This window comes from Falco punctatus (assembly GCF_963210335.1).
Source record: "Falco punctatus genome assembly, chromosome: 15".
In the NCBI taxonomy this organism is placed as follows: domain Eukaryota; kingdom Metazoa; phylum Chordata; class Aves; order Falconiformes; family Falconidae; genus Falco; species Falco punctatus.
Window position 1 is genome coordinate 1,714,423 of NC_137595.1, and position 26,593 is coordinate 1,741,015.

At 51.6% G+C, this 26,593-nt stretch overlaps 1 protein-coding gene and 1 long non-coding RNA gene across 3 annotated transcripts in view; one reads left to right on the plus strand and one right to left on the minus strand.

Moving 5' to 3' along the window:
• Nucleotides 1–10,550, plus strand: part of NALF2 (NALCN channel auxiliary factor 2) — a 34,302-nt gene extending 23,752 nt beyond the window's left edge. Inside the window, exons 2-4 of one of the 2 annotated variants that reach the window (XR_013923949.1) lie at nt 1,438–1,609; nt 2,161–8,523; nt 8,666–10,550. Coding sequence is in view for 1 of the 2 variants with exons in the window: in XM_080366299.1 (XP_080222425.1) it covers nt 1,438–1,609; nt 2,161–2,585 (597 nt within the window). In the remaining variant the exon portion in view is untranslated. Of the gene's footprint in view, nt 1–1,437; nt 1,610–2,160 lie in introns of both variants that reach the window. The other variant, XM_080366299.1, reaches the window with a different exon arrangement.
• LOC308054090 lies at nt 4,584–26,521 on the minus strand. The gene is made up of 2 exons (XR_013923957.1): nt 23,652–26,521; nt 4,584–7,961 (listed from the first exon to the last, which is right to left on the minus strand). It is a non-coding gene; the product is annotated as an uncharacterized lncRNA (long non-coding RNA).
• Nucleotides 26,522–26,593: the final 72 nt, after the last annotated feature.

The following is a 26,593-nucleotide window of genomic DNA, read 5'->3' on the forward strand; positions in this document are numbered from 1 at the left end:
TAGTTGGTTTCAAAGGAAGTTGGATGTGGTCATTACCATGACCTTAACACTGTTGCTAGTGCCTAGATATATTCATAGATGAGCTGGAAGCGCTACGGAGGGTGCTGCTCTTCCCAGCGGTGTCACGGGTTTCTTGCAGCCTGAGGAATGACTGCTCACCATGAGAAATGAGAGATCTCCCTCCCTTTTACAGAGAGCGAAGACAAACAATTTCCACCCATGCCTGATGCTCGGGAGATAAGGGGGGATGCGGGAGATACGCTCTTAACCGAAGCCATCTGGGCTGTGCCCAGCCGGCTGCAAGAGGCACGCACGCGCGGAGGGTGGAAGGGAAGAGCTGGTTTGTGCCGAGAAGGGCCATCTCGGCCAGCTGCAGATGGAAGCCGCTTTCTCTGTCCTGCTCGCAAGTGGCTGTGCTGTTGGCAGTGGACCCAAGGGAGGAGGACCAGTAACTGCGCAGGCTGGAGAGGCAGGGGTTGTGGCACAGCCTTGCGGTTGCAGGTGAACCCCCAGGTGCTTTTGCATCAGGAAATGTTGCCAGGCACAGCTCTAACGAGTGGAAAGGCAAGTGGAGCACACAGGGGCATCCGTAATGCTGTTTGGTACCTTCGAGTGTCAGAGTATGCCTGTAAAATGAAGGTGTTCCCCCCAGGGTCTGCCCCTTTGAGCCAAAAGAAACGGCACAGTGAAGTGCTAGGCTTCTGTGAATGGGGAATCTCCCCCAGAAGTGGGTAGAGGGGTGGGGAAGGCAGGGAAGGAGTTTTTTGGTGGCAGAGAGGGCCGAGTCTGAGGCTGCAGCAGCTGCATGCACTGCATCCCAGCGATGCCCACCTGCTTCTGGCCAGTAGCTTTTCCAAAGCGCTGCCTGCTGGAAATTTCCAATAAAGTTCAGCCCATGGTCTGTTCTGCTGTCCCGTGTTCAGAGCTGATGGGGACCAGAGTGCTTTAGAGAAGGTGTAAATCCCGACCCTGCCCAGGGGGAGCAGCGGGAGTCTTGGGGAGGAGGAGGATGCTCTGGGGCGGGGGATAAGCAGTGTTTACATTTTTCTTTCAATGAAGCAAGCTCTCAGGTCTTGGCAGAGTCACCGCAGTCTGTTGCAGTGCCTATCTGTAAGGGACGTTAGTCCATGTAGTTAATTAGCTTTATTTTTGTGGTGGATTTAGTTTGCTAGATGAGTTCCACAGTCCCAACATGCCAGTGGTTTATTTCAGTTGATCGGTGAGTTCAGTAAGCGACCCTGATGCACTGACACACATTCCTCACATGAGCTGAGAGGAATTCTCCCTTCCCCTTTTTCCCTGTGGAAAAGGCACGGGATTGGGGGTGGCGCACACACACATGCACCCCCCAGACACGTGCGTCCCAGTGTCTCTGCGATGCTTCGGCTACCCCAGTGTTTGGGGAGGTGACATGTCCCTGTCGGTGGCTTCCCCTAGGCTGTCTACAAGGCCTGGCTGTGCTCCGAGTATTTCAATGTGACCCAACACCAGTGCCGACACCGGATCCCATGCAAGCAATACTGCCTGGAGGTGCAGACCAGGTGCCCGTTTGTGTTACCGGACAATGACGAGCTGATCTATGGAGGTTTGCCTGGCTTCATCTGTACGGGTAAGGAGGTCCGGGGAGCGGGGCCAGGCTCCCGAGGGACATGGGGGGACAGGGCAGGGGTGGGTGCTGGCAAGCCCCATTGCGCTTGCAAACCACACACCAGATTTTGAAGGTTTTGGGGGGCGGAGTGGGAGGAGGTACAGTGTTGAAAACACATGAAGCGCTCTGCGTGATTGCCAAAACGTGGCCATCTGGGGTGAGGTGTGAGTGGTTAATGGAGACACAACAACAGCCTGACAGCTTAGTGCAGGAAATGAGAGCCCTACCTTTAACTGAAAGCTAAAGCAAGCTTGTCAGGGGCTGGAGGCGATGGGATTAAAGCAGGGCGGGGATGTTTAACCACTACAAGTGGCGTTTGTTGAGCCCTGAGTGATCCCCAGGGCTGGGGTCTGTGCAGGCTCACAGCCCTGTTGAGGGCCAGTCCTGGGGGGTCGCTGGGTGTCCTGGGCCTCAGGTTCTGCCCGTTCCACGGTGCGTGGCTGGCAGGCACCAGGGCTCACTCTCTCCGCTTGCTGCTGACCCCCTCCTGTTCCTCCGTTTCCTTCCCGCAGGGCTGCTGGAGAACCAGCTGCCGGATGAGGAGGCCAAGTGCTGCGAGGTGCAATGGGACTCCTGCGACCACCCCCCAGACAGCAACGACAACACATCCCCCAAATCCACAGCATCAGAGTCACTCCATTTCCACCGCCACGACCCCCACCTCCATCACCAGCGACAGAACCACTACCACCTCTACCACCACCACCACCACCACCACCACCACCAGTACCACCAGCCCCACTCCCCATCCTTGCTGCCGGTCTCCGCAGGGTCTCGCCTCGGCAGCACCAGGATCAGACTGTGCGTGCTGGTCCTGATGCTTCTCCACACCATGGTGTCCTTCTCAAGCGTGCACGGCGGCAGCGGGGCGGCTGGCGGAGGGCTCAGCCTGGAGGCCCTGCCCGCCTTGGAGGAGAGCGTGGCACGGGACGAGTGATGCAGAGGGGAAAACCGAACTCCAAGAAGAACGCCAGATCTTTTTCCACTAAGGGGGGCACATGCTATTCCTCCAATGGGAGGCACGGGATTGGGGGTGGCGCACACACACACACCCCCGCACATACCCCCAAGAGCTGCTCGCCGCGGGGCATCCCCGTGATGAAGAGTCTCTAATGCGCACAGGGCTGCGGGACTCGGCTTTGAGAAGGGTTCGGTCAGTAGCAGCCAGGCAGCGCGGCGTGCCCGGCCTTGCTGAGGTGCCAGCGCAGGAAGGTACGGCACGGGGGTGGGGGGAGCGGAGGGGAGGGAGTCCCTTCAGAAGAGGTGTCCCTGTGGGACTGCCGCACATCTCCCGGCCGCCTGCCGCGAGTGCCTTGGGCGCCCACACCTTACCCGCCAGCGACATGCCAAGGGTTTGACAGTCAGACCAGCCCCCATTTCTTTTCCTCCTTGGTCTGTAAATGCTGAAGGGCCAGGCAGGCAGGGGGACAGCACCTCTGGGCACAGCCTGCCCCCCCGACCCTGGCTCCGGTCCCAGGGAAAGACCCAGCAACCCAATGCAGAGCCACCCTCATGGGGTGCAGCGTCCTCAGCGTGGCATTCCCCTCGCTGGTGGGATTTGGGGGACAGGAGTGGGGTGCTATCATGCTACACTGTGGTACTACTTGGGGTTTGTCTCGTGACATCCCTGACCTGCTCATCCAGCCTTCCCTCTCCTCCTGCTCTGTGCAGGGAAGTGGAGAGGGAAGGAGGAGGCGTGGAGCAGGAGGGACATCTCCAGCGTTTCCGCATTCCACTTTGCCAAGTGTCCTGATGATTTGGTTTAACCTTTTTTGCTTTCTTTCCTGACTGGAGTGGCTGGTCTCCAAGAGGCGTTAGGGAGATGTTACTCCAGCAGTGCCCAGGCTAGGCGAGGGAGGGGGATCACGCATGGTAACAGTTGGATGCAGGCTGTCAGAAGGCATCCTTCCATGCTTCCCAGCTACAAATCATCGCCTGGATGGCAGAAGGACTGGGCAAAAGGGCTGGAGAAATCTGGCTTGTAGGGAGAGTCTCCTACACAAAGAGGAGGCGTTAGTAAAGCCCAGCTGGGGAAGAGAGTTTTTGTGAGTACTTTCTATCCGTGGATGCCCCCAGGTCAGAAAATTTCTAGAAGCCCAGCTGGGACAGCTGGACTTGGCCGGGCAAGATGCTGGCTGGTGCAGCCTCATTCGGCTCACTTGTTTTCATTTGTTGTTGGTTGTTTTAACCTGAGCTCAGCGTATCTTGGGATTCAGTCCCAAACAGGGATCTGCTTTCCTAGGCAAGTTTCCTAGGAAACTCACAAATTCTCCACCCACCCACTAGGAACTGTTCCCAGCATGAAAACTCCATGGGGCACAGCACTGTGCATGGGGACCAGGGACCAGACACAAGAAAGTTCATGCTTGGTGTGGATGAGGGGAAGGAGGAGGGTGCGTTTTAGCACAAGTCAGCTGCAAAATGTCCTGGTCACGATACGGATGAGAACCTGCTCGTTGCCTGCAGAGGACGTGGGATGGTCCCTCTGTTTCTAGGCTGCCTCTTGCCGGGGAGCCTACAGCAGAGCCCCGGCTGGATCACCGCAGCCCTGCTGGGAGGCAGAAATGGAGCAGGAAGAATGCCCTGCTGCATCTCAAACCAATCCCAGATCCCTGCGAGGGTCCAAGAAGTCAGAGCTGAGGACTGTAAGTCTTGTGGTTTGTGGTCTGTTGAGGTGAAGCAAAACCAAGCAGAGCCCCAGGAGCAAAGCTACTTCCTACCTGGCTGGAAGAAGGAAGTAACGGGCATCTCGTGGGAAGGACAGGTTTCCTGATGTTTCCAGCCCATTTCCAGACCAAAGAGGGCTCTGAGAAGCAGCTGAATGTTTTGATTTCTGCTTTGACTTGAATCTCAGAGCTTTGGGGTGATGTTTACATGTTATCAGTTGCCTGTTACCAAAGTCCCGCAGATACAAAGCCCATGAAGCTGCTGTCCCTTGACTGTCGCGCTAGGAGAGGTGGTGTTGGTGGAAGACACAGAGTGTTTCCCGAGCAGATTTCCTTGCTGTTGCTACCCAGAAAAGGTAGGACGATTCTTGTTTGACTATTCCTCACAGCATCAATGTGTTTTCAGTCTAGTTTACACCAGCGTGAGAATGTGGAGATGCAACAGTTCAGCAAATAGGGATCTGACTCCTCCATTTTCTCTGCTGCTAAGAAATGGGTTGTGTAGCTGCTTTGATAACTAGCAAAAGCATACAGCCAGACCAAGGGAGGGAGCACAGTCCTGCTCCTGCCTGGAGACAGCCGGATCCAGTTCGCTGTTAAGGAAATTAGATTTTTCATGTACTGCCAAGAGTTAAGCTAATTCCAGGCGCCTCTCTCAGAGATAGGCTACATCCAGTCTTTGAACGACTCATCTAGAGAGAGAAGAATAGCCCAGTGTGGTGCGTCAGCAAGTGGCCCTGAGTCACTGGCCCTATTCATTGTCTGCTGGGGTGACACTGAGCAGCGCCCGAGCCTGCGCGCTCGCCGATGGCATGGTGGTACGGGCATGCTCTCCCGCGCACGCATGTGCGTGTGGTTCCAGTGCAAAGACCCTGCTGGAGGGGATGTCCCTTCTGCCCACCCTGGGGCTGTCCTGCAGCACCGGCGAGCAGAGTGATGTCCAGCGCGTTAGTGGCAGCCCGAGCTCAGGGAGGTTCTGGTGGCACCGAGCGTGGGGGTTTTGCGACGGGTGATTTCCACAGGGAGTGAGGTCAAATAGCCCAAGTTGTCTTCAGGGACTAGGGGAGGCTGGCAGGGTTTTGCTGGAATAACCTGGGAGCTGTGACAAATGTGTTTGCCTTCCATGACGTCAGCTGACGAGCTTCATCTCAGGAGGCAGAGAGCCCATGTGACATCCCAGTGAATCCGAAAGCCGAGCCATTTCAGAACTGGGGTCTTTGGCGTGATTGCTGGGGAGGTGTAGTTGCGTCAGCCTCATCAGCCGGGGAGTGAGGAGGCTCTGCAGGGCAGTTATGCTCTAGCTGGAGGAGATCCACACGTTTTCCAGGCTGTGGCTTCCCAGGAGGTGTTCATGTGAGGATAACGTGCCAGGCCAGCAGGGAGGCTGCCGGGTCCGCGGGCAGGGGGAGTGCACAGGGTGCGGAGCCGTGCTGGCAGGCGCAGGGCTGGGGCTTTACCTAGTGTGACTGGAAGGAAAGTGCTGAGTCTTCACAGAGCAAGGCTTTTGGAAGGAGTTCTTTTATTTAGCAGTCTGGGCTGCTGTCAATAAGTTTTGTGGTTTTAGGGCACCATATGCTGTATTCAACACTTTGCCAATCTCGTTAAATGAATCCAGACTAGGCTGTTCACAGAGCAGGACAGAGCAGCTGGAAGCAGTGTATGTCGCAGTCCATCATTATAAGGCCATCGGATAAAAATCTTCTCTTTGGTCTGACATTACAACCTTCATAATCCTTCGTCCATACTAGTTTTCTCTTTGCTGTACAAGAGAAAAGCCCAGAAAGGAGACATTAACATTGCCTCAGTTAATGCCACTGACATTATTTTGATTACAACACGGAGCGAGCGTGCCTGGGATAAGGAGAGGATGGGTTTCTTTGCCCCCTGCATGCAGGTACGCTTCAACCTGAGCCCCTCCTATGCCCAGCAGAGCAGGAGCCCTTTGCAGAGCCATTCTCCTGCAGCCACCTGGGACCTTGGAGAACACCAGGGCTAGATGGATTTATCCTACCAGGAATTTAAACCAAGGTGTTTTCTCCTTTTCATTCAATGATCTTATTTCTTTTCCCTAAAGAAGGCACCACACTTTGGGATTAATATGTAAAACTCAACCTTTCCTTCAGTGGATAAACTTCTCTCTGCTTGGAGAAGAATGCCCATTGGACAGCAGGAATTCCTTCTTGCCCTCCCTGGCAAGAGGCTTTCTCTGCCCCGGGAAGCAGGGGGGTGATGCTGTCCCTGTGGGATCCGGATTCGGGAGCGGGTGCAGGCAGGGGAGCGGGCAGAGCAGGCAGAGCTGCAGGAGGAAAGGTAGCCAGATCCTGCCCAGCTGGAGCATTAGTCCTGGGTTTTGCACTTTAATGTAACTGCCAGTTGTACAAATTAATTAAAAATAACTGAAGAAAAATCCCAAAGAAAGGCCCTGCTTCCTCTGGTGAAGATTAATCATTAGTTGAGCCTTTTTCTTATGAAAATACAGATCCATGGTAGCCCCAGGCAAAAGATTCCCAGGGAGAGCCCTCACCATTCGTGCTCTGAGTTAGGGAAATCGCTTTGAAAGCATCTGACAACTAAAGCAGAACATGTTGAGTAACTTGGCAACACTCAGAAAACATCTTGAAATGGTTTTTGTTCAACACATTTTGCTTTGCTTCAATAGGAGATGTCAGGGCAGTTCATTCACTGCCACTCAGGACTGCAGGCAATGCTGGGAGACGGTTCCTCTGCCCATGTTTAAAAAAAGAAGAAAGAAAACCCCTGATATCTGCTACTCCCGGGGCAGGATCCTCCTCGGCGATGCGATGGAGCTTCCCATTGCTGAGCTCTGTAGGTGCCTTCTGGCTGGCGAGGTCTCCCCGTGCACGCTTGCTGGGGAGGTGGGTGACTTACAGCATGGAGTGAGGCTGTAGTGCTGCTGGTGGGACAGGGACCCCCGTCCCGTCCTGCTGGGAGGGACACTGCCTCATGCTCAGCCTTCGGGCTGAAGGCTCTGCCCTCAAAAAGTCATGCAGCAGCTTGTGATAAGCTGTGACATGATAACTCACCAGCAGCCTGGGAAGGAATGCCTGTAGAAAATGGTAAAGACAAAATCAGGACAGAAATGTACTGAGGTTCTGCAAAAAACCCTACTAAAATCTATGTGATGTGGCAGACAATTCTGCTTATAGGCTTTTTGAGCTGCCCTGTGGCTTCCCATCCATGGGGCTGTAAATCTCTCTTAAATTATACTCGGAAGGTTAGGAAGGGCAGTGTCTAATGTTCAGGCTGGACATTAACGATCTACTTTAGCCCATCAAAGTCAGCTCTTGGGCATCTCAGCAGGGTGACAGAGGTACCTACATGACAAAACCCCGTGATCATCCCTTCTCCCCCCAAAAGGAGCCTGTTCGGAGCTCCTGGATCATGGCAGCTCTCGGTGGGACTGCACAGGTCCAAGCATTATTTAGTTTTATTTCAGAAGTGAAGGTTTTCAGCAGCTCTGTTTGGGTATTCTTGGTCCATTTGGCTCTTTGGGTGACTGCTGCCAGTTCTGTGTGACACTGCAGGGAGGGGGATAGAGAAAGCCTGCTCTGCTCATCTGAGCACCAGCCAGGAGTCAGCACCTGACTCCTGAAAATCCCGGCAGTTTAGAATCGTAGCATCACAGCCTGGCTTGGGCTGGGAGGGAGCTGACAGCCCCCCAAGCCCCAACCCCCCGCCAGGGGCAGGGACACCTCCCACCAGCCCAGGGTGCCCCCAGCCCCGTCCAGCCTGGCCCTGAGCACCCCCAGGGATGGGGCACCCACAGCTGCTCTGGGCAGCCTCTGCCAGCGCCGCCCTCACAGGGCAGAATTTCTTCCCAGTATCTGCCCTAAGTCTGCCCTCGGTCAGCTTAGAGCCATTCCCCCTTGTTCTGTCGCTGCAGGCCCTACTGAAAAGTCTGTCCCCATCTTTCTTGTAAGCCCCAGTTGACACCACCCCTGCAGCCCCAGGCTCCAGCTCAGCCAGCCAGCACCAAGCATGGCTGAGCAACGAGGAGCATCCTCCCAGACACGGGGCTCCCCCAAACGCGGCTGGCTCTGCCGCCCATGGGCTGGTCCTCGGGAGTCCCATGCGTGGGGCCGGGCACGGCGTGCAGCTGCCGCCGGGCTGGGCATGGGCTGGTGGGTGCTGGGCCCGTCAGGGGGAGGGGAAGGGGAGGTTCTGCCTCTGCCCCCGTTGTGCGGAGCTGTGTGAGACCCCGCAAGGGAGCTCACTCACACCACTGCTGCGGGGCGGGCTGCAGAGGGACCTTCGGCTCTGCCCTGCTGGGGTGAAGGGAGCAAAGGAAATCCTGTGGCCGTACACGATGCGTAAATAATTGTCCAACAAGGATCATTAAAGAAGAAATAAAAATAATTCCTTTTTGAAGTTGCTGGGGTTCTATCAAAGTTCTCAGCCCCTGCTCACAGGACAGGGTGTTCACCGGCAGATGGGCTGTGTTACCACACACCATTCCTCCGCCTTCCCCTCGGACGCTGCATATCTAGTACTTTTATTCGAAACAAGGTTGGGAGTGGTTTCCAGTCTTGTTAGCATTTTGTGATGATCCCTTTTCTGGCCAGGAAGTCGCCAACTTGGGTTCTTGTAAACTGAAACTCAAAAAAAGAAAAAAAAAAGAAGAAAAAAAAAGAAGGGTTTGGCTTGTGAAATTTGGGGTTGGTTTTACCATTTTTAAACGTATTGGGGAATGGTACGTGCTTGAGTTGCAAAACAAAAAGACATTTCAAGCCAGACAGTTATTTTTTCTTATTCTGAAATTTGTCAAAACAAGCCATATTGATAATTGTGACCAATTTTTTTTCAAATTGAGAAATGTATCAAGAGCAGCCCTTTCCCACAAAACCTTTCATTTTCAGAAAATAAAATGAAAAAAATCAATCATACTTTTTCTGCTCGCACAGTTGGAACTGGTGGCAGTGGATTCGGAGAGAATAGCAATTTGTAAGGAATTCCAACCAGCTCTACTTAAAATAGCATCCAGCAAATTTCTTGGGGGCAGTAGGCTGAGCGGCTCCGTGGTGAAAGCAAACTGGAGAGCTGCCTTTCTTACCAGGATGGTTTCAGTCCAGGGTAACACACCTTGAGAGCTGCACAGGCACATTCCCTGGGGAATTTGCTGAGGTGCTGCTGCCAGGAGGAAGCATCTCTTCTTCCCTAGGACCTCAGCTGGTGGTGGGTGCCCCTGGCCATCCCTCGAACCAAGCTCTGTTTTCCAAACCAAAATGAATCCAGCTTCTTCTAGCCTCCAATACATCCAGACATCACAGTTTAAGGGATGCCTTTGAACCAGAGATACTCCCATATGTTCGTGGGAGTTTAGATTTGGAAGAAATCCAGTGCACCAGTCTGGCAGGGATGCCACAGAGCCAGGAAAGCCAACGCTGCGGTTTAACAAGAGCTGTTTGAAGGGAGAGCACTGGAGAGCCCCAAAGCGAGTGCCCTTGCCTCTTGCCCTGCTCCGTTCGGAGCGTGGGAGATGCTGCTCCTGGCAGCCGAGGTGAGGTCTCCCAACCCCTCTGCTGCCGGCGAGGGCTGGGCTGGGGGTCCCGGCACGCCGGCAGGCACGAGGGGTATGGGGGACCTCAGCAGGGACCAGAGCCCCCCCGCCAGGATGGCTTTGTCTGTGTGTGACCAGGCTGCTTGTGACCGAACCCTTCTCAAGTGCTTGTGAAATGTCGGTGGTTACAGAGCTCAGACCTACAAAAAAAAGGTCCTTTTACAGTACACGGTGGCGAGGTGAAAAAAAACACAAAACAAAACAAAACCATACTGCTGAAGTCAAAATACTCTTTCTAATCCCCCTGCCCGGTTTCTCTTTCTTTCCAGCTTTCTTCCTCTGCCTCCCGGACCCTCCCTCCCTGTTCCCACCCCCCCTTCTGTTTCTCTTTCTCCCCTCTGTCATAAGAAAGTGACTGTGTCCTCAAGGGGACAGTTTTCTTATGCCATTTTATACACTGTGCTTCATGTTTAGAACTTTTTTGCACTAGTTCCTATTACATTTATTTTCCAAAATGGTTTGACAAAAAACAAACAAAAAAACCCAACAAAAACACAAAACCATGCTATAATTCAGTTGTATTAAAAATATTATCCTACTACTCTCTGTGTTCAATAGTCTCTGTACCTGTAATGCTTTCAGTTCTGTTGTATTTTGGGGCAGAGGTTTTCTCCGCTCCTTGTTTAACCCAGTAAAGAAATAAAATGTTAAGAATTGATGATAACTTCCTCCTCCCTTTCTCTGCGGTTTAATCTGGGCTGAGTAGGTCCCGGCGCGCTGCTCGCCGGCCAGGAGATGCGTGGGACAGGCTGCCGAGCCCTGCTCCCCACCAGAACCTGCCCTGCAAGCTCCATCTGTCTCTCCTGTGGGTGCTTTTTTTCCTGCAAAATCCAATCTCAAATGGAGGACAGAAGAGGCAGAATGGAGGGACAATAACCCTGCCTTACTGAATTTGATTTCGTAACCTTTCTTTATATTCTTTTGTTTCTTGCCTTCACATTTCTTGCCATGGGGCTCACCTCAGAACAATAGGGGCAAAGACTGTCACCAAGAGATTCATCAGAGAATAATGACTGAACCAGGGTATCCAAATTTTGCCCAGCTGAAGTCCACACCCACATATAATCTGGAATTAATTCATCTGGACAACAGATCTCGGCATGCAATGAGCTAGGACACTCCGCTCCAAATTGAATGCTGCATGCCAGGCTACAAAAGGCCATGTAATAAAACTCTGAAGTTACACTTTGGCCACTCTTACCCTGAGCTGAAAATTCTCAGTTTGGAAAGAAGACGAGGAAAAGAGAGCAAAAAAAGAATGACATTGGATGGAGACAGAAATATTTTTTTTAAAAAGCAGATGGGTGCGGAAGGCAAATGCTGGGGGGGAGGGGGGGGGTGGGTGCTGGGCAGCATCGGCCCTGCTGTAGGACCGGAGCAGAGAAGTGGTGGGTGCAGGAGGGGGCACATGGAGGGCACAGCCAGGAGGGGGATGTCTGGTGTGTGACTGCACGAGGGGCTGGGTGGGTAAATAATTAACGGGATATATCAGTGCTGGAACTGAAGGGTGTCCTGGCCTTCCATGAGGTTCTTGTTGCCCTCTGCCCAAACCAAATCACCTCTACGAGAGGCTAGTTTCCTTTGTGTCTCAGAGAGAAGAAAAAAAAAAAAAAAAAAAGAAATTATATATATATATATTCACCAGAGTTTCTCAAAGAGAGGAGCTGGCCCAGGAGCAGGAGGCAATGCTGGCAGGGTTGTGCTCAGGTGTGGACCAGGGCTGCACCGTCCCCTTTCCTCTCCCGTCACCTGCAGGGACACCATTGGCTCTTCTCTCCTTTTTGCCCCACATGGAGCCAACATCCATGTTCAGCCCTTCAGCTGCAAAACCCAAAGCATTCCAAAGCTGCCTGCCCGTGCCACCAGCATGCACAGCTTTTTACACGTGGACAGAGGTGCACACATCTCTCCTCCCTGGCCGCTGATGGTGGCAGATGGATCGGTACCCGATTCTCGTTTCCACAACGCTCTGCTCAGGGTATCTTCCAGCTGGGTAGAAGATGGCATCACACCTCCTCTCAGAGGGAGCCATTTCGTTGGTACAGCCACCTGGTTGCCTTTTTGCCCAAAAAACCCAGAGGGAGGAGGTCCAGGACACCAGGACAGGCAGGTGGGAGGATCACGGTGCTACTCCCAGTCTGGGCAACTAGGGATCAATGTTATCTAGCCCATTTTTAACCGAAACCACACTGCTCGCTTGTTTCTTGAGTCACATTAAGTCATCCACAACCTCTCACAAGGTTCCCAGCAGCAATAACTGGCTGAGTTCCCACCAAATTTCTCAGGTAACCTTCCCAGCTTTGGCAGGGAAGCAAGGGGACAGTGTGGATGCTGTACAGGAGCAACATCGATGCAAATCAGCAATGGATGTGCAGGGAGGAACAGGACTTCTGTTCTAAAATCCATTTGTCCTCATTTGTTCCAGCTTACTGTTTGGCTTTTCAGAAAGTACCGTGTTCTCGGGCCACCACAGTGAAAATAAGCCAAGAAGGTTTCCAGGATGAAGCATGAACTTCTAATGCACATGCCTGATGGCCAGCTAACAGAAATGGGGCCGGGGGGGTGGGGTGGTGGGTGGCGGCTCTTCTTACTTGCGTACAGGGGATCGTGCTTAGCCCCACAAACAGAAAAGGGTATACCAGGCTGTCTCCACGTTGGCACATGTCCTGCTGTAGGCAATTAAATCCAACTCGGCCATTTCCTAATGCCTGCAGTCCCCCCACTTGTTTTTCATGAGGTTAAATTAGTGATTCCTCATGAGTGTGTCCTGCTCTGCCCCAATCTGAGCAGCTCTGGGCTTTACCTGGGCTCCTACAAAGGGCTTAAGCTGTTAAATAGCTTCAGGACCCAGATGGGACCAGACTTCTCAGAAAAGGTGCTTGGGCTCACTTTTTCCTGTGGAAGTACTGCTGGCAGGATGGGTACCAGCAAGCCACGTGCCATGTTCATTCCCACCAGCCTCCTGCTGCAGCGAGGAGAAATCACTGGCTGGCACCGTGCTCGGCACTGGGGAGGCAGCACCTGCCTGCTGTGAAGCCTTCCAAAAAGGGCCTGCTGCTGGAGGGTGAAGAGCTGCGTCCCGGGGCTGGCAGGGAGACCGCAGCCAAGGGGGGGGGAGATGAAGCCTGAACCGCTCGCTGAGCCCATGGATAGGGACACCGTGGTGTGGCTTGGGTGGGCTGCCCTGGCAGATGCTCAGAGCAAGCATATGGCATTGCTGCCTCTGGAATATCCGTACAACAATGTGCAATTAATGCGATTTCTGAGCCAAATGCAAGGGATATCTCTTTGCATAACAGCTCTGGACTGATGGTTAACTGCTGGATTTGTGTAGCTGCATTCTTGGACCCAGCTACTCTGCGGGCATTCCTGCTCCTGCGGCAGTGGCTGCTGGGGTGCCATGTGGCATGCTGGAGGACCTGTTTGGTCTTAGCAGCTCCTTTTGATGCCTCTGTGTCTTATCATCTGAGATGTCACACCCCCAACCTCCGTTCCCTGGGCCTCTCATGGTGTAACAGACCTTGAGCATCTCTCCCCTTGGTCGCTGCCTCTCCAGAAAGAGAGGTACCACCAGCATGCCCTGCCTCCACGATGCCTCAAAAGAGGCATCTCTTGGGGCTTGGCTGACATATAAAGAGCCCTCAAGATTTACGGGGCTGAAGAAGTAATCAAGGCGGCACATGGCTGCCCAGCCTGGGGAGCAGTGATGCTGCTCCTGCTGGCAATGAGCACTGGACACAGCACAAGGAAGGCTCTCAAATGGTGCCTGAACCATTGTAGCAGCTAAAAATCCACCCAGGAACATGTCAGTTCCCAGGGATTTCATTAGCAGGGATTTGAAGTTGATGAAAGTTAAGTGGATATAAATTTTCATGCTTATAGGCCTGCAGACTTCAAAGCTGGAAGGCAGCATGGAGAGAGAGAGAGATAAATTTCTCAGCTATAAATTTGCCTTGTGACTCCATAAAAACTGCAATGGGCAGCGTAAAAATATTTCTGCTGGAAAGAGCATGGAAAATGCTGCACTCCTGAGAAAACAATGCAAAGCGCTGCAGACCCAAATCAAACGCCAGACTTGGAAATGCTTTGAGGTGCAAGATGGGACTCTCTGGGCCCTGAAATCATGGGGGGTGTGCAGATTTCTAACAGCATCTCTCCTGGATGTGAACTAGGAGCTCCCCTTGTGTCTGTATTTATTTATGTAGTTTAATGATGACACAAAAGGTTCTGCATTCTGGTTTATCAAAAAAAAACCAGTGTGTCATTTTCAAGCATATGCATCTAGAAACCACACTAACTGCAATTGTATTTCTGGACAATTTCAGAGCTCCTGAAGCTTCTCAGTCTTCCCTGGGCAGAGGACTGCTTAGGGCTCGTGGAAATTGGGCAACTTGTTACCATGGATCTAAAAATATGCTCAAGGGCCCTGTTCTTCACACCAACATTTGAAGATGGAAGACCAAGAATCCTGAAAAGACAGCCTGTGCTTTATCATCCCTCCTATTCCTTGCCTTAAGAGTACACTTTCAGGCTGTGTTTTCCACCTACCAGGAAGCTCAAGGATGTTTCTAGGTCTTTCCAAGTCTGTACGTCCCGGAGTGCCCTGATGTGGGTGAGTTCTTCACTTATTTTTATGTGATCTAACAGGTATTTTTTTGTAGGTTTATGGATCTTGTGACTGGAAAGTTAGTGTGATGCCACCTCAGAAATCTGATGAAAATCTTGTAGTTAAGGGTTGAAGAAATTATTAATGATCATAATTTTCCACATTTTTGCCTGGAGGACTCCTTTGTTCTTGTCTTTTTGTCTAAAATTTGCCTTAAGTAAAAGCTAACAATCTATTTTTCATTAGCAACCCCCTTGCCGTAGCAGAGCTGGAGTTGCCTGCGCAGGCTGTAGAAGGTGGGTTTATGTGGCTTTATCTGTCAGCTGCTACGAGCCAGATGGGTTTTACTGCGTGATGTCTGTCTTGCTCTGTTTTTCCTGTTCTCTCCTTTGCCCACTTTGGATCATGGCCTTGGCACTGCGCACCAGTCTGTGTCATTCTGCTAGACCTGCTTTGGTAACTGAGGAAGGTCAAGGCCATACCAATGTGTTTCCTCCATTGAAAACATCAGTGTCTTTTATTAATTCAGCTTTACTTGTATTGAAGTGGAGCCCTGTGATGGGAAAGGGCTGGAAGCAGTGTGTTTTCTGCCTTCATGTGAAAGCAGAAGTTCCTTTCTTTTCTCATCCATATTTGTAGAGATGCATATTTCAAGGAGAGAAGGCACAGACGGAGAAGGTGTTGCTGGTGCCATGTGGGACTTGGATGACCGTCCTCTCTTGTGAGCTTGCCCTGAGCCAGCAGTGTGCCCAAACCCCTGTTAATTAAACCACATCAGGTGAAACTTTAGGTCCCAGTATTCTGAAAAAAGGGGTGGAGGGAAGAATTTCAAAAGCCTGAGGGTGAAGCACTGGAAGCGGGATGACCTCGGTCACCATGTTTCCCTTTTACAGAAGGGCAGGTCCTCAGCTGCTGAGCAGATTCGTTGGCTGTCAGCAGGAATGTGCTGGCCCCATCCTGGGGACTTCTCCTTAAAGAGTGGCAGAGGAGGCTCGGTGAGGTTAGGCTGGATGTTGTAGGCTGAGTTTGGGAAGGACTGGACACAGTCACCCTCCTGTTTCCCTAATGGGCAAACAGAGCAATAGGCAATTGTGGAGGGAAGTTTGGTGGTGTGTTAGGGGAGCAGCACAGGCATGCCAGGATGATCCAACACGGATCCATCCCTTGCACTGCCCCTTGGGCAGCTTTCTGTAAGGAAAAGTGTGCAGGATCTGGTTTTCCTTTGAAGAAGGAATTGTTAAGTGCAAGCAAAGATCACAGGCCTGATAAATATGAGGGATGTCAAATTACATCAGACTTCCTCGTCTTGATGTGGAAATGTCAAGACAAGTGCCCTGAACCAGGTACCAGCAGCTGCTCCAGGAGATGCCACATTAGCAGGAGGTTATCTTTGTATGATCAGTGGCCCACCGCCACATTTACACCCTACTTTGCTCTTCCCTGCCAGTCCTCTTCATGGTTTTGGTATGGAATGGGTCCCCTGTATGTGATAATCAGGATTATATCCTCTGTCTCTCTTGGGCTACCTGCTGCCTTTTCCAAGGCTTGCACTAGCAAGTTCTCGCACTCTTCCTCTGGCCCTTCTCAGCTTTTTCCCACCACCCTCCTCTTGATCACTCAGCCTTCTTGCCTGTGACTTGATCTTTGCTCTAAAACCAACGGGGACTGCCCCACACCTTCTCTAAGCCGGGATCGCTGGGTCACTCCTACCCCAGCGTTTGTGCCTTGCCAAGTCAGTTGGTGCCCTGCCTCCCCGCTGCGGGGTGCCCAGGCTGGGGAGCATCCAGCCCCGCAGGTGAGTCCACGCCCGCCTAGAAGGAAAGCTTTGCTGTCGGGAGAAGATGCCCTGACATGTTTGTATTCACAAGCTTGTCAACATTTGGCTTTTTCTTTCTCTTGGGGAAAATTGCTACTGTTTCTAACACCATTTCAGATCCTCCAAGCCTAGTTGTGAACAAGTCTAGCGTGAGTACGAAAACACCAGATGCCATGGAGACCCGTTCTTGGTGAGTCTATGCTAGAAGCTGTCACTACATTTGCATTAGGGATGGTGGAGTTAGGAAGCCAAAGAGAGGACCTCTTTTATGTAAACTGTAAGTTTTTCATAAAAGCCTTTCTAATTTGTACCAAAGAGACTCTAGCACACCCTTGGGACTGGTAAAAATAATAATAGCTTAAGTGGTAGAAGACTGTGAATTTGAAACAGAAGGTTATGAGATTTAGAAGTATTACCAAAACATCAACATTATATATCAATAAATGCAATTTAGATATACAAAGGAGATAGCAAAGACCTTAACAAAGAACTGTCAAGTCTTACCTCTTCAGATCTCTTTGAAATAAAGCAGATGTCTTCATCCAATTGATCCAGTGAAACTGGCCTTCACATCCAAAAGTATGTTATTTCAAATCGCAAATGAATTACTTCTTTCAAAAATTACATGGTTTGCTATTTTTCAGTCTTTTTTTTTGTTTCATTCTGAGATGAAACACACATGTTTGTATTGGCTGGTTTAGCCTAGAAATGCAGCTTTCCCCAAAGCTAGCAATCCAGAGCTCATGGAGACATGGCTGCTGGACCTGTTACAAGAGATGAAGGCGAATGGCACTCATTAGGGCTGTATCTGTTTGCTGCTTGAAATATGCCTTTGTAATAAGCAATTTGGAGTTTGCTATTCCACACCATAACAAATGGCTACTGCCCCTTTCCAAACCCTCTAACCAAGGCTCAAATGGCATGCTTTATCGAGCCCTGATCCAACGTGGGATCCGCAGAGGAAATTGCCGGTTTAAGGCTGTGTTGCTGTAGGATATTACATCTCAGCCTTGTGATCTTTCCCCTCGCTTAAATCTGCGACTGCTGGGATGCATCTAAGAACAAACACTCGGGTTTTCCTTCCCCTGGTTATTGCTGTCATGTCATATTAACAGTCTCAAGGTTGCAAATCACTGAAGTCCCAGGTCACCTGGAAACTAAACCCCATATGTGGAGGTCCTGGAGCCGGATCAGCGCCTTGGGCATGCAGTTTCCAATAACTGAAGCAAGCAGCAAAGGACAGCTCCATATGTCCTCCTTATGACCTTTCCTGCTTTGATATAAATCCCTTGGATTTACCCTTCTCAAAGCCAAGGCTTTATTTCTTTACCCTGGGCTCACCCTACCATACCTGAAATGCTCAAAGTTCAAGTTTAACCCAGAGCTCTGGTCCCTAGCTCCCGATATGTACTGACCTCTCCTCCCCGCTGGCACCTCTGCGGGCACAGTGTGGGGGGGGGCAGAGGGAAATGCCTGGAGCCAGGGGGTGGGGGCTTCACTCCACCGTCTGCCCCCCTGCAGCTGTGTTTGCTGGGCAGGCTGAGCTGCGTGGTGGGCAAGGGCTGAGCTGAGACCCTCCACATCGGCACTGGCCGGCGATGCTGCTGGGAGGTGGTGTATCCATGTGGATGCCTGTGGGCGTCAGGCACGAGGACACACTGGCCACCACACTACCAAAACCCACTGCAATCAAGGTAATTTTTCATTCTTTTTCCATTTTTCTTCAATAATCTTTAATTTTATATATATGTTTTTTAATCTGCTTAACCCAAAACAGCTGTTTACAGCAGCCTAAATCATCTGTGTAGCTGCAACCAGAGAGACGTGGCATGTTGCTATACCAGGGCTAAAGCTGCCTTAGGAAGGAGGGCAGTGCTGTGGTCTCCTCCAGATCCTGGGCTTTTTAGTGCTAATAACGAAGCACCATTGCTCTCTATATATAGTGCATCAGAAATGTAGAAGCTGCAGGCCAGATGTGCCTGAGGAAGGGCAGGATGAGTGCTTTTTGCAGAGAGGGTTTATTAGGAAAAATTTCTTCACTGAAAGGGTTGTCAAGCATGGGAACAGGCTGCCCAGGGAGGTGGTGGAGTCACCATCCATGGAAGTGTTTAAAAAACTGTGTAGATGTGGTGCTTAGGGACATGAGTTAGTGGTGGGCTTGGCAGCGCTGGGTTAAGGGTTGGGCTTGATGATCTTAAAGGTTTTTTCCAACCTAAATGAACCTATGACCCAGGGCTGGTGGCTCTGGGGGTGGTTCTGGAGGGCAGACAGGCTCCTGTGATGATCCCACCAGGTAACAAAGCAGAGAAACCACAGCCCACATGGTAACAAGCGATGGTGCTTCGTGTGCTGACTGCATTGGAGCCCACAGCCACTGGTCCTGCAAGTCCATGTGAAGGAATCAGCAACAGGGAGATGGGACATCAGTCAGTGCCACAGATGCCCTAGAGCAGAGCTCCGGTAAGAGCCACACCACTGCTGCTCTCCTGATGGGCATCGAGGAATACCAGGAGGAACTGCAGCAGCGCAAGAGAAGTCTGTGGCTTTCCACTGAGGTGCAGAAAGCCGGTTTAGTCCAGTGGGTACCAAACCTTCGGGTATGCTGAGCTATGGGACAGGCCAGGCCAGCACCATGCATGCAGCTGGGCTGGGAACAGCCTTGCACAGACTGTGTTGTGTCAGTGGAGAGATGCATGAGCATGGGATGGTACTTGGGCTCATGTGCGTCACGGAAATTGAGCTGATATCATTGAGAATTAACTCTGCTGGCCAGTACTGCATTTTGTGCTTAGGCTTGTCCCTGCAGAGCAGGTGGTAACCTTGGTTTCATGACCATAAGGTCTCCTCCAGCCAGAGGGAAATCCAGCGGGAGATGTTCTGGAACCCCCCTGCCTTAGATTTGTGGTGTCGGTGCATATTTCAGCCTCTCTGGCTTCTGCTTCTCTTGCTGTAGAGATTTAAATTCTATGGATAACAATTTAATCAGGGCTGCTTCTCCAAAGAGGTAATTTGCGCTGTGCATTAGCAGAGACAAATACAAAGGGACCAAAATTATTTGCAGACGGAGCAGGGCCACAGCTTGAGCCCCAGTACGGACAAAGACTGCTACTGCTGCAAGACCCCTCTGCTCCCGCGCCGAGGGCGGCCACTCTGTTTGTTTAGGTGGGATGGGGTGTACCTTGGGGGTCTCCCAGCAGGGCAGGGGCAGCGCAGCTCTGCGGGATGGCTTCCCTCCCGCAAGCAGCACTGAACCCAGAGCCGGGCTCCCCTGCGGACAGGTCGGGTGAATGCCTGCAGCAGGAATGCTGGAGCCTGGGGAAACTCCTGCCATCCTCTGGCAACGGGCAGAGGAGAGGAGCACCCTCGTCGTGGTCCTCTAGCTCCCTTTGCCTCCTCCCTGCATTCGTGTGGGCTGGTGGGGGGCGAGTGTTGGCCATACGAGGGGCAAAGCAGGCTCCAGGCTTTCTGGAAGGGTGCCTTGCACATATCATGTGTGTTCCTCGAGGCAAAGATCATATCCTCTTGCACTGGCAACAGCGAATCCTGAAACTGGCACCCCAGGACAATAACTTGGAAGGCTGCTCTGCTGCCTGCTCGCCTGAGCGACCTGGGCTGTGGGGAGCTGAGGGATCCGGGGCGATGAGGCAGCAAGTACCGGGGAGGTTGTATAACGTGGTGTGGAATATCATTGTTCCAGCCAGGATGAGTAAGAGCACAGCTGACGCTGGTCACCGACTGCACTTCCATGTGTCTGAGGGAGGGGGAGGCTGAGAGACGGTTGCACAGTTGAAAATAAAGACAATAAGTCTATAAAAGTTTAAGAACTGAATAGATTCCGAACATTTGTTTTTCATTATCACCAAATAACATATAAATAAACATACAACAGAACCAAGAGCAACATCCTAGTTACCCTCTCTAGAAGAAGCTGTGTTTAGGCTTAACTGAGCCTTCTTTGGCCAAACCTCCTCCTCGTACGCTCTGTAAAGACATAGCAAACTGGCTGAGCATTGGGCCTCCATCTTCCCTTAAAGCAGAAAGCACAGCACAGCTCGTCTGTGCAGGAAAGCTCGATGGCAACGTGCTGCTAATTCTTAGAAGTCGGTAGCACAGGGGGAAGAGCATGTGAAAATAAGCACGATAAGGTTCAATAGACCTGTTGGGTTTTTCCTCTCTGCCAAAAGGACGCAAGCATACAAGCGTACATAACTACTCTTCTTATTATTGCTCGTTGATAATTGTTACTGCTTCTCAAAGTAAAAAATGTCTCTCAATACATAGTGGGAGGTTTTGCTTTGCCTTCTTTCATGTTTAATGATGTAAAATGGCCCCTCGAGTGATGCTCTGTGCTCTGTAAATGCTGCCTAGCGCTTATGAGAAGAAAAATAATTCAGGCTTACAATGCAGTGGCTGTTCAGCTGAGGCTAGGATATCAAGTGTTTTGTAGTCATCCTCTGTCTTGCGCCTCTCATGGAAGCCTGTTACAGTGACTGCCAGTCAGGTGGGGGGAATGGGATGATACTGGTGCAGGAGAGCTTGAGGAGAGGCACAAGAAGCTTGGTAGGTGTCATTTGAAATGACAGTTACAAGAATTCACGGAGTAAGGTGGGAGAGAAGGATGAATGATCAGAGACAGGTAGCGATGGCCTGAGGGAGGGGGAAATCTCAGAAGAGTCCTGGGCAGAGCCAGGAAAGAGGCATCCCATGAATGCAATTGCTTAGTATGTGTTTCTTTTATAACATGAACATGTTGCTTGATCCATGCCCCAATGGAAGCAGTCGGACACAAGTAATGAGCTTTCCTGCACAGGCAGAGCTCATAGCTATTGAAAAGGCAATCTTAAGCAAACCAGCTTGTACGAAACGTCTCGGCTCATGCTGAGGAAAAATAATTGTAATTGCAGTGATGTATGGAGGCTTTATGAAAGTCAGGATCCTTTGTCCTAAGGATTTATAAATATATCTGAGGACACAGTCGGTATGCTATGACTTCAGGTTTCAGGAGACTTTATTGTATTAACGTTAACGTTGCTGCTAACATCACCGAGAGAGTAAGGGATGGCTTTCCTGCAATTTAGCGGAGCTTTCCTCAAAGGAAAGTCATGAATTCCAAAGCTTTTAGGTCACACATGTTAAAATCTACTCTATTGCCGCTGCAAGTATTACAGCTGTTTTCAAAATGTAAATGGGAAATGGGCTAAAATCTTCTTTACAACATCCTTCTAAGAGGATTGCCTGATCCCTTACATATGCATAGCCCCTGGCACTTGGACCTGCCATAAAGTGCCCTGTGTTATGCTGAGAGAGTTTTACCCATCCCAAAAGGAAGGGAGATCTTCTACACTGACAAGGCTGCTGTAGCAGGTTTTTCCTCCCACCTTCGGTTAAACCCTGCTTGGATGGGAAGGCTAGCTCGGTTGCACTGTGGGGCTGGGAAAAAAACAGCAAGTTTAGGAATCAAGAGAAAAAGTTGCCTGGCATTAGAGATGTTGTCTCTGCGCGTTCTTCTCCTCTCCAGCCTCTGCCCACCCTCCAGAGGACTCTCGCTCTACATGGGCTGGAGGGAACAATGCCTTTATTTTTGGAATGTTTCCTTTTTTCCTAGATTTCTCTCTATTGTTCACGGGCTGGGGGGGGGGGGGGGGGGGGGGAAGCAGGGGCAGCTGGACCCAATAAAGTCCAGCAGATATAAAGAGGCAAAATTTGGGTGGGGGGACCTCTTCCTTGTGAAAGAAGTAATGTTATTTTCTGATTAAAAAGGACTGTTCTTGATTTTCCTATTGTGGACCCTGCCTTTGATCAGCCCATCCGAAGCATTACGAATCTGTGCCATTTCTGCAGCCGTTAGGAGTGGGAGGGTTTTCTGTCCTCGGGTCCTGCCTCTCCTGGACTGGGACTCCTTGGAGCGATGAGGCTGGGCTACAGAAGACAACTTAAACCTTTGAGGTTCCTCATCCTATAATAAAGTTTATCACGGATGGCATAGTAAAAGGGGATGAAACTTGGAAAAGAATAGGCACAGGCTGCATTCAGCAGAGAAAGAGGACTCGTGGCTCAGAAAGAAAACATCTCCCCACCATGCGCTCACCAAAGCCTGAAGCTGGCAGCAATGCTCAGAACGAGAGCCATTAAAATAAAACTCGGCAGAAACAGAAACCTCCATTTGTGGGGCTTGACCGGTGCCACGTGGTCAATGGGTGAGGACCTCTCCCCGGTCTGAGATGACACATGTTATATATTATTTATATCATCAGATGGGATGTCTTTTTAATTGGTGGGATGCTGCACAATGATCTGCTCTAGCAGGCAGAAGTACCTCAATTTGAGGATTTGGCAAATGTCCCTAATGAGATCTGAGCAGAAATGGTGAACTTGTTATTAATGTTAATTAATATTATTAACTTAGTTAATATTAATAACTGATTGACCCCGCTACGCAGCTTGGACTTGAGACGTTTGCAGACCTGTCTTTAAGACCTTATGGACATACACAGTACAAAGTATTTCAGGGACTTCTGGACTGGCTTGAACCTCTAAAACTCATCTTAAAAGTAAGAAATTACTCTTGAAATTGGAACTAGGCTATTGCAAGCCTCAGCAGGTCAATGTATGATTGTTTTTAAATATCCTGATCTTGTAAAACAGTAACAACCATAAGCATCCAAATAATTATAAATCATCCTAAAATAATTACAGATTTTTGTACAGAGGATTCATTTGCTTTTATTTGCTTTTTTCTCTTGAGTTGTTAGGGTTGGCAGTGGTTAATTCTTCCAGGTTTTTTCTTCACAAATATTAGGGAAATATTTCTTTCTTAAATGAAAACAGAGACTCATATAATTTCATGACTATTACACAGAACTTAAAGGGGAAAAAAAACCCACTGCAGAAAAACAAGGCTAGGAAGGGCTACAAAGACGTCATCTAGTTCATCCTCCTCCCCAAAGGCAGGATAAACAGCAAGTATAGTATGCTTTATAGCCGTAATCTGTGAAATACTGAGCGATGAGGACCCCACAAATTCCCAGGCAATCTGTTCCAGGACTTGGAAGGCTTTCTCCTGGAAAGGCCAGCCTCGTGTAAAACTTACCTTACACAGAGGACGACAGAGCATGGGAACAGCCCTGCCAGGGACCACCCAGCTCACCAGCCCCGACAGCCGTGCAGCAGCAGGTGTGTCCGGGTGGGCTCAGGGGACACGTCCCTGGGCACCACCAGCTACACGAGACCCTCCCGCAGCACATCCAGCACAGGCCAAGAGCAGAGCTCCAACCCCAGGGGAGCCTCCCCAGCACTCCCTGAGCCTGGGGGATGTCACAGAATCGTAGCATCACAGCCTGGTTTGGGCTGTGAGGGAGCTGACAGCCCCCCAAGCCCCAACCCCCCGCCAGGGGCAGGGACACCTCCCACCAGCCCAGGGTGCCCCCAGCCCCGTCCAGCCTGGCCCTGAGCACCCCCAGGGATGGGGCACCCACAGCTGCTCTGGGCAGCCTCTGCCAGCGCCGCCCTCACAGGGCAGAATTTCTTCCCAGTATCTGCCCTAAGTCTGCCCTCGGTCAGCTTAGAGCCATTCCCCCCCGCCCTGTCACTGCACCCCCCCGTACAAAGCCCCTCCCCAGCTTTCTTGTCGGCCCCTTCAGGTACTGGAAGGTGTCACAAGGTCTCCCCGGAGCCTTCCCTTCCCCAGGCGGAGCAGCCCCCGCCCCAGCCCACCGGGACAGCAGAGGGGCTCCAGCCCTCTGACCATCTTCGTGGCCTCCTCTGGACTTGCTCCAACGGGTCCAACAGATTTGCTCGGTGAAAGCCCTCGGTGCGGCTACCCTTCCTATCGATGTGATGACCATTCTAACGTTCCCTCTCAGTGCTCGCTCTCCCCGCACGGATGATCTGTTCTGCGCTACCTGATCCTCTAAAACCAGCTGGCAGTGCTCCTCCGCAGTGCCACCTAGCCACTCCTGCCTCAGCCTCTGCAGCCTCAGCCCTCCTTCCTTCCATTAAGACCTTTGTGCTCCTTTTTTTTCCTTGTTCTTTTCTTTTCTTTTTCCAGATTGTATCCTATTTTCTTCAGGCCACCTCTCCAATTTGGTAAGATAACTCCTAACGCTGTACTCCAACTTCCTTGCAGCTTGAGGTATGCAGGCATCACATGGAATCTCACTAATCTCACTCTTTTGCATTATCAAGTAGAACACTGGTCAGTAATAGAGCCAGCAAACACTTTTGCAGAGTTCCTTTTGATACGTTGCTTCCTTGACGATAGACTATTGACAAACTGCTCGCTGCGTTGCAGATGCTCATTTGAGGAGCCTGCCCCGCTCAAGGAGGGGCCCCTGCCCTCAGCCTGCCTCTGCTCTTGCAAGACCCAGGGGCTGGTGGATCTGATGGTGACCCAGGGGAGGGAACCGGCCAGCAGCTGGAATGTCACAGCATGCTGGAAATCAAGATAGAACAGTTGCTGGCTTTGCTGTACCTGGTCACCGAGGAGGTGAGATTGGCCTGGCAAGATAACCCTCAGTAAACCCCCCCAGCTGTCCTCCCATCCCACTGTTCAGGTGCTAACACATGCCTCGATGATATGCCATGTTTGGGGGTATTTAGCCAATATATACAGTAATAATATAATTACTTCCCAACATTTTATTCAGCCTCACCCAGTCTTTTACGCTTCCCCTGACCCCATGAATTCCCAGTGATAACCCCTAATGATTTGGCTAAAACATCACCTTCATTAGGCCCAGCTATTTGCAAAACTCCTGATGTTCTCACCTCTACTCCTCCCTCCCTTCCCTAGTCTTACCTGTCACTAGCGTTAGCTGTCGCCCGACTGAAATGTGAATTTATTTTTTTTAATGTACTTTCTCACTAAAATAGTCCCAACCCTTCTGTTCGCTTCCATTTCAGCTGTATGTGCTCCTCCTCGCTGAGAAGAACCACCTGGTTTTTCTCTCCTTGTTTACTGACATACTTGTTGATGTCTCCTTATCTCCCATGCCACTCACTGCTCGCCCCCCCACCCCGCTCTTGTCCCCACATGCTCGCACTATTCTTTTACACTGGGTATTAGGGACGGCTCTGATTTATACTTTCTGTGCGTGTTCCTTATTGTGTTTGAGATGACCAAGCTGATCTCATGCTATTCTTTCTATCTCGCTTCTGCATTGGGATGGTCTGCAGATGTGCCATTACTCTAATTCCAATAAGGAACCAGCAACTCCCTGGACGTCTTCTCGCACTCCTTGTTTTCTGAGGGATACATACCCAACGCATGGTTTATTCAAGCCCATGTTCTAGAAGTTCACAGCCTTCCCTCCCAAAGCCCACACTTTGTCCTGGTTAACCTTTGTCCAAGCTGCTTTCTGCCTTTCATTTCTTTCTAGCCATCAGGAACAACCTTCAAAAAGCTGGAGAAGGCGTTGGGAGTTGTCATAAAACATCCAAAAGCCTGCCAGGCACCCAGTGCCCAGCTGCATTTGCCTCCCGAGTGGTGCTGAGCCCCGGGCTGTGGGTATCTGTTACTGCTCCCAGAAATCCTCCTCCAGCCTCCCCCGGGGCTGCCCTGCCTGCACCCAGCCCCCTGGCAGGGAAACTCATTCCAAGAGACCCTTGCCTAAGGCAGCTGCGCTCCCAGGTGCTCGAGGCCCCACCGGGCTGAGCAAGCTGCCCCCCCACGCTTCCCAGCACGGCAGGTGGCTGCCAGCACGGCCACGCATGGCCTGTGCCAAGCACCCCCCGCCCACCACTTTCAGCTTTGCTCTGCAGCTCTTTGCTCCATTTGCTTAAAGAAAGGAACCAGGAGTGTGCTGGAGGCCCCGGGTGTGCTGAGCCAGACCGGTGGGATGGAGGCACGGGACCCCTGGGAGATGCTCCCAGCCCCCGCAGCGCAGCCAAGCAGGAGCCCACCTTCGGCTGCACCCAGCGGGGCATCACAAGGTGAAGGCCACCTGCACGAGCACCGCCTGCGGACATGGCAGCCCTCTGCCACCGCCGGGGACAGCTGGCATGGCTGTGCTCCTCCTGTGGGGCCATGGCCTGCCCGCACCTGGGGCTGCCCGCAGCTGGGGCTGCCCACACTGGGACCTGCCCACACCCGGGAGCCATCTCACATCCAGAGGCCTGCCTGCACCTGGGGCTGCCCGCACCCAGGAGCCTTCTTGCATCCAGGGGCCTGCCCGCACCCAGTGCCCTGCCTGCGCCCACCACCCTGCCTGCACCCAGGGAGTGCCCGCACCCACCACCCTGCCCGCAGCCGGCCCTGCCCGCACCCGCAGCCCCGTCCGCA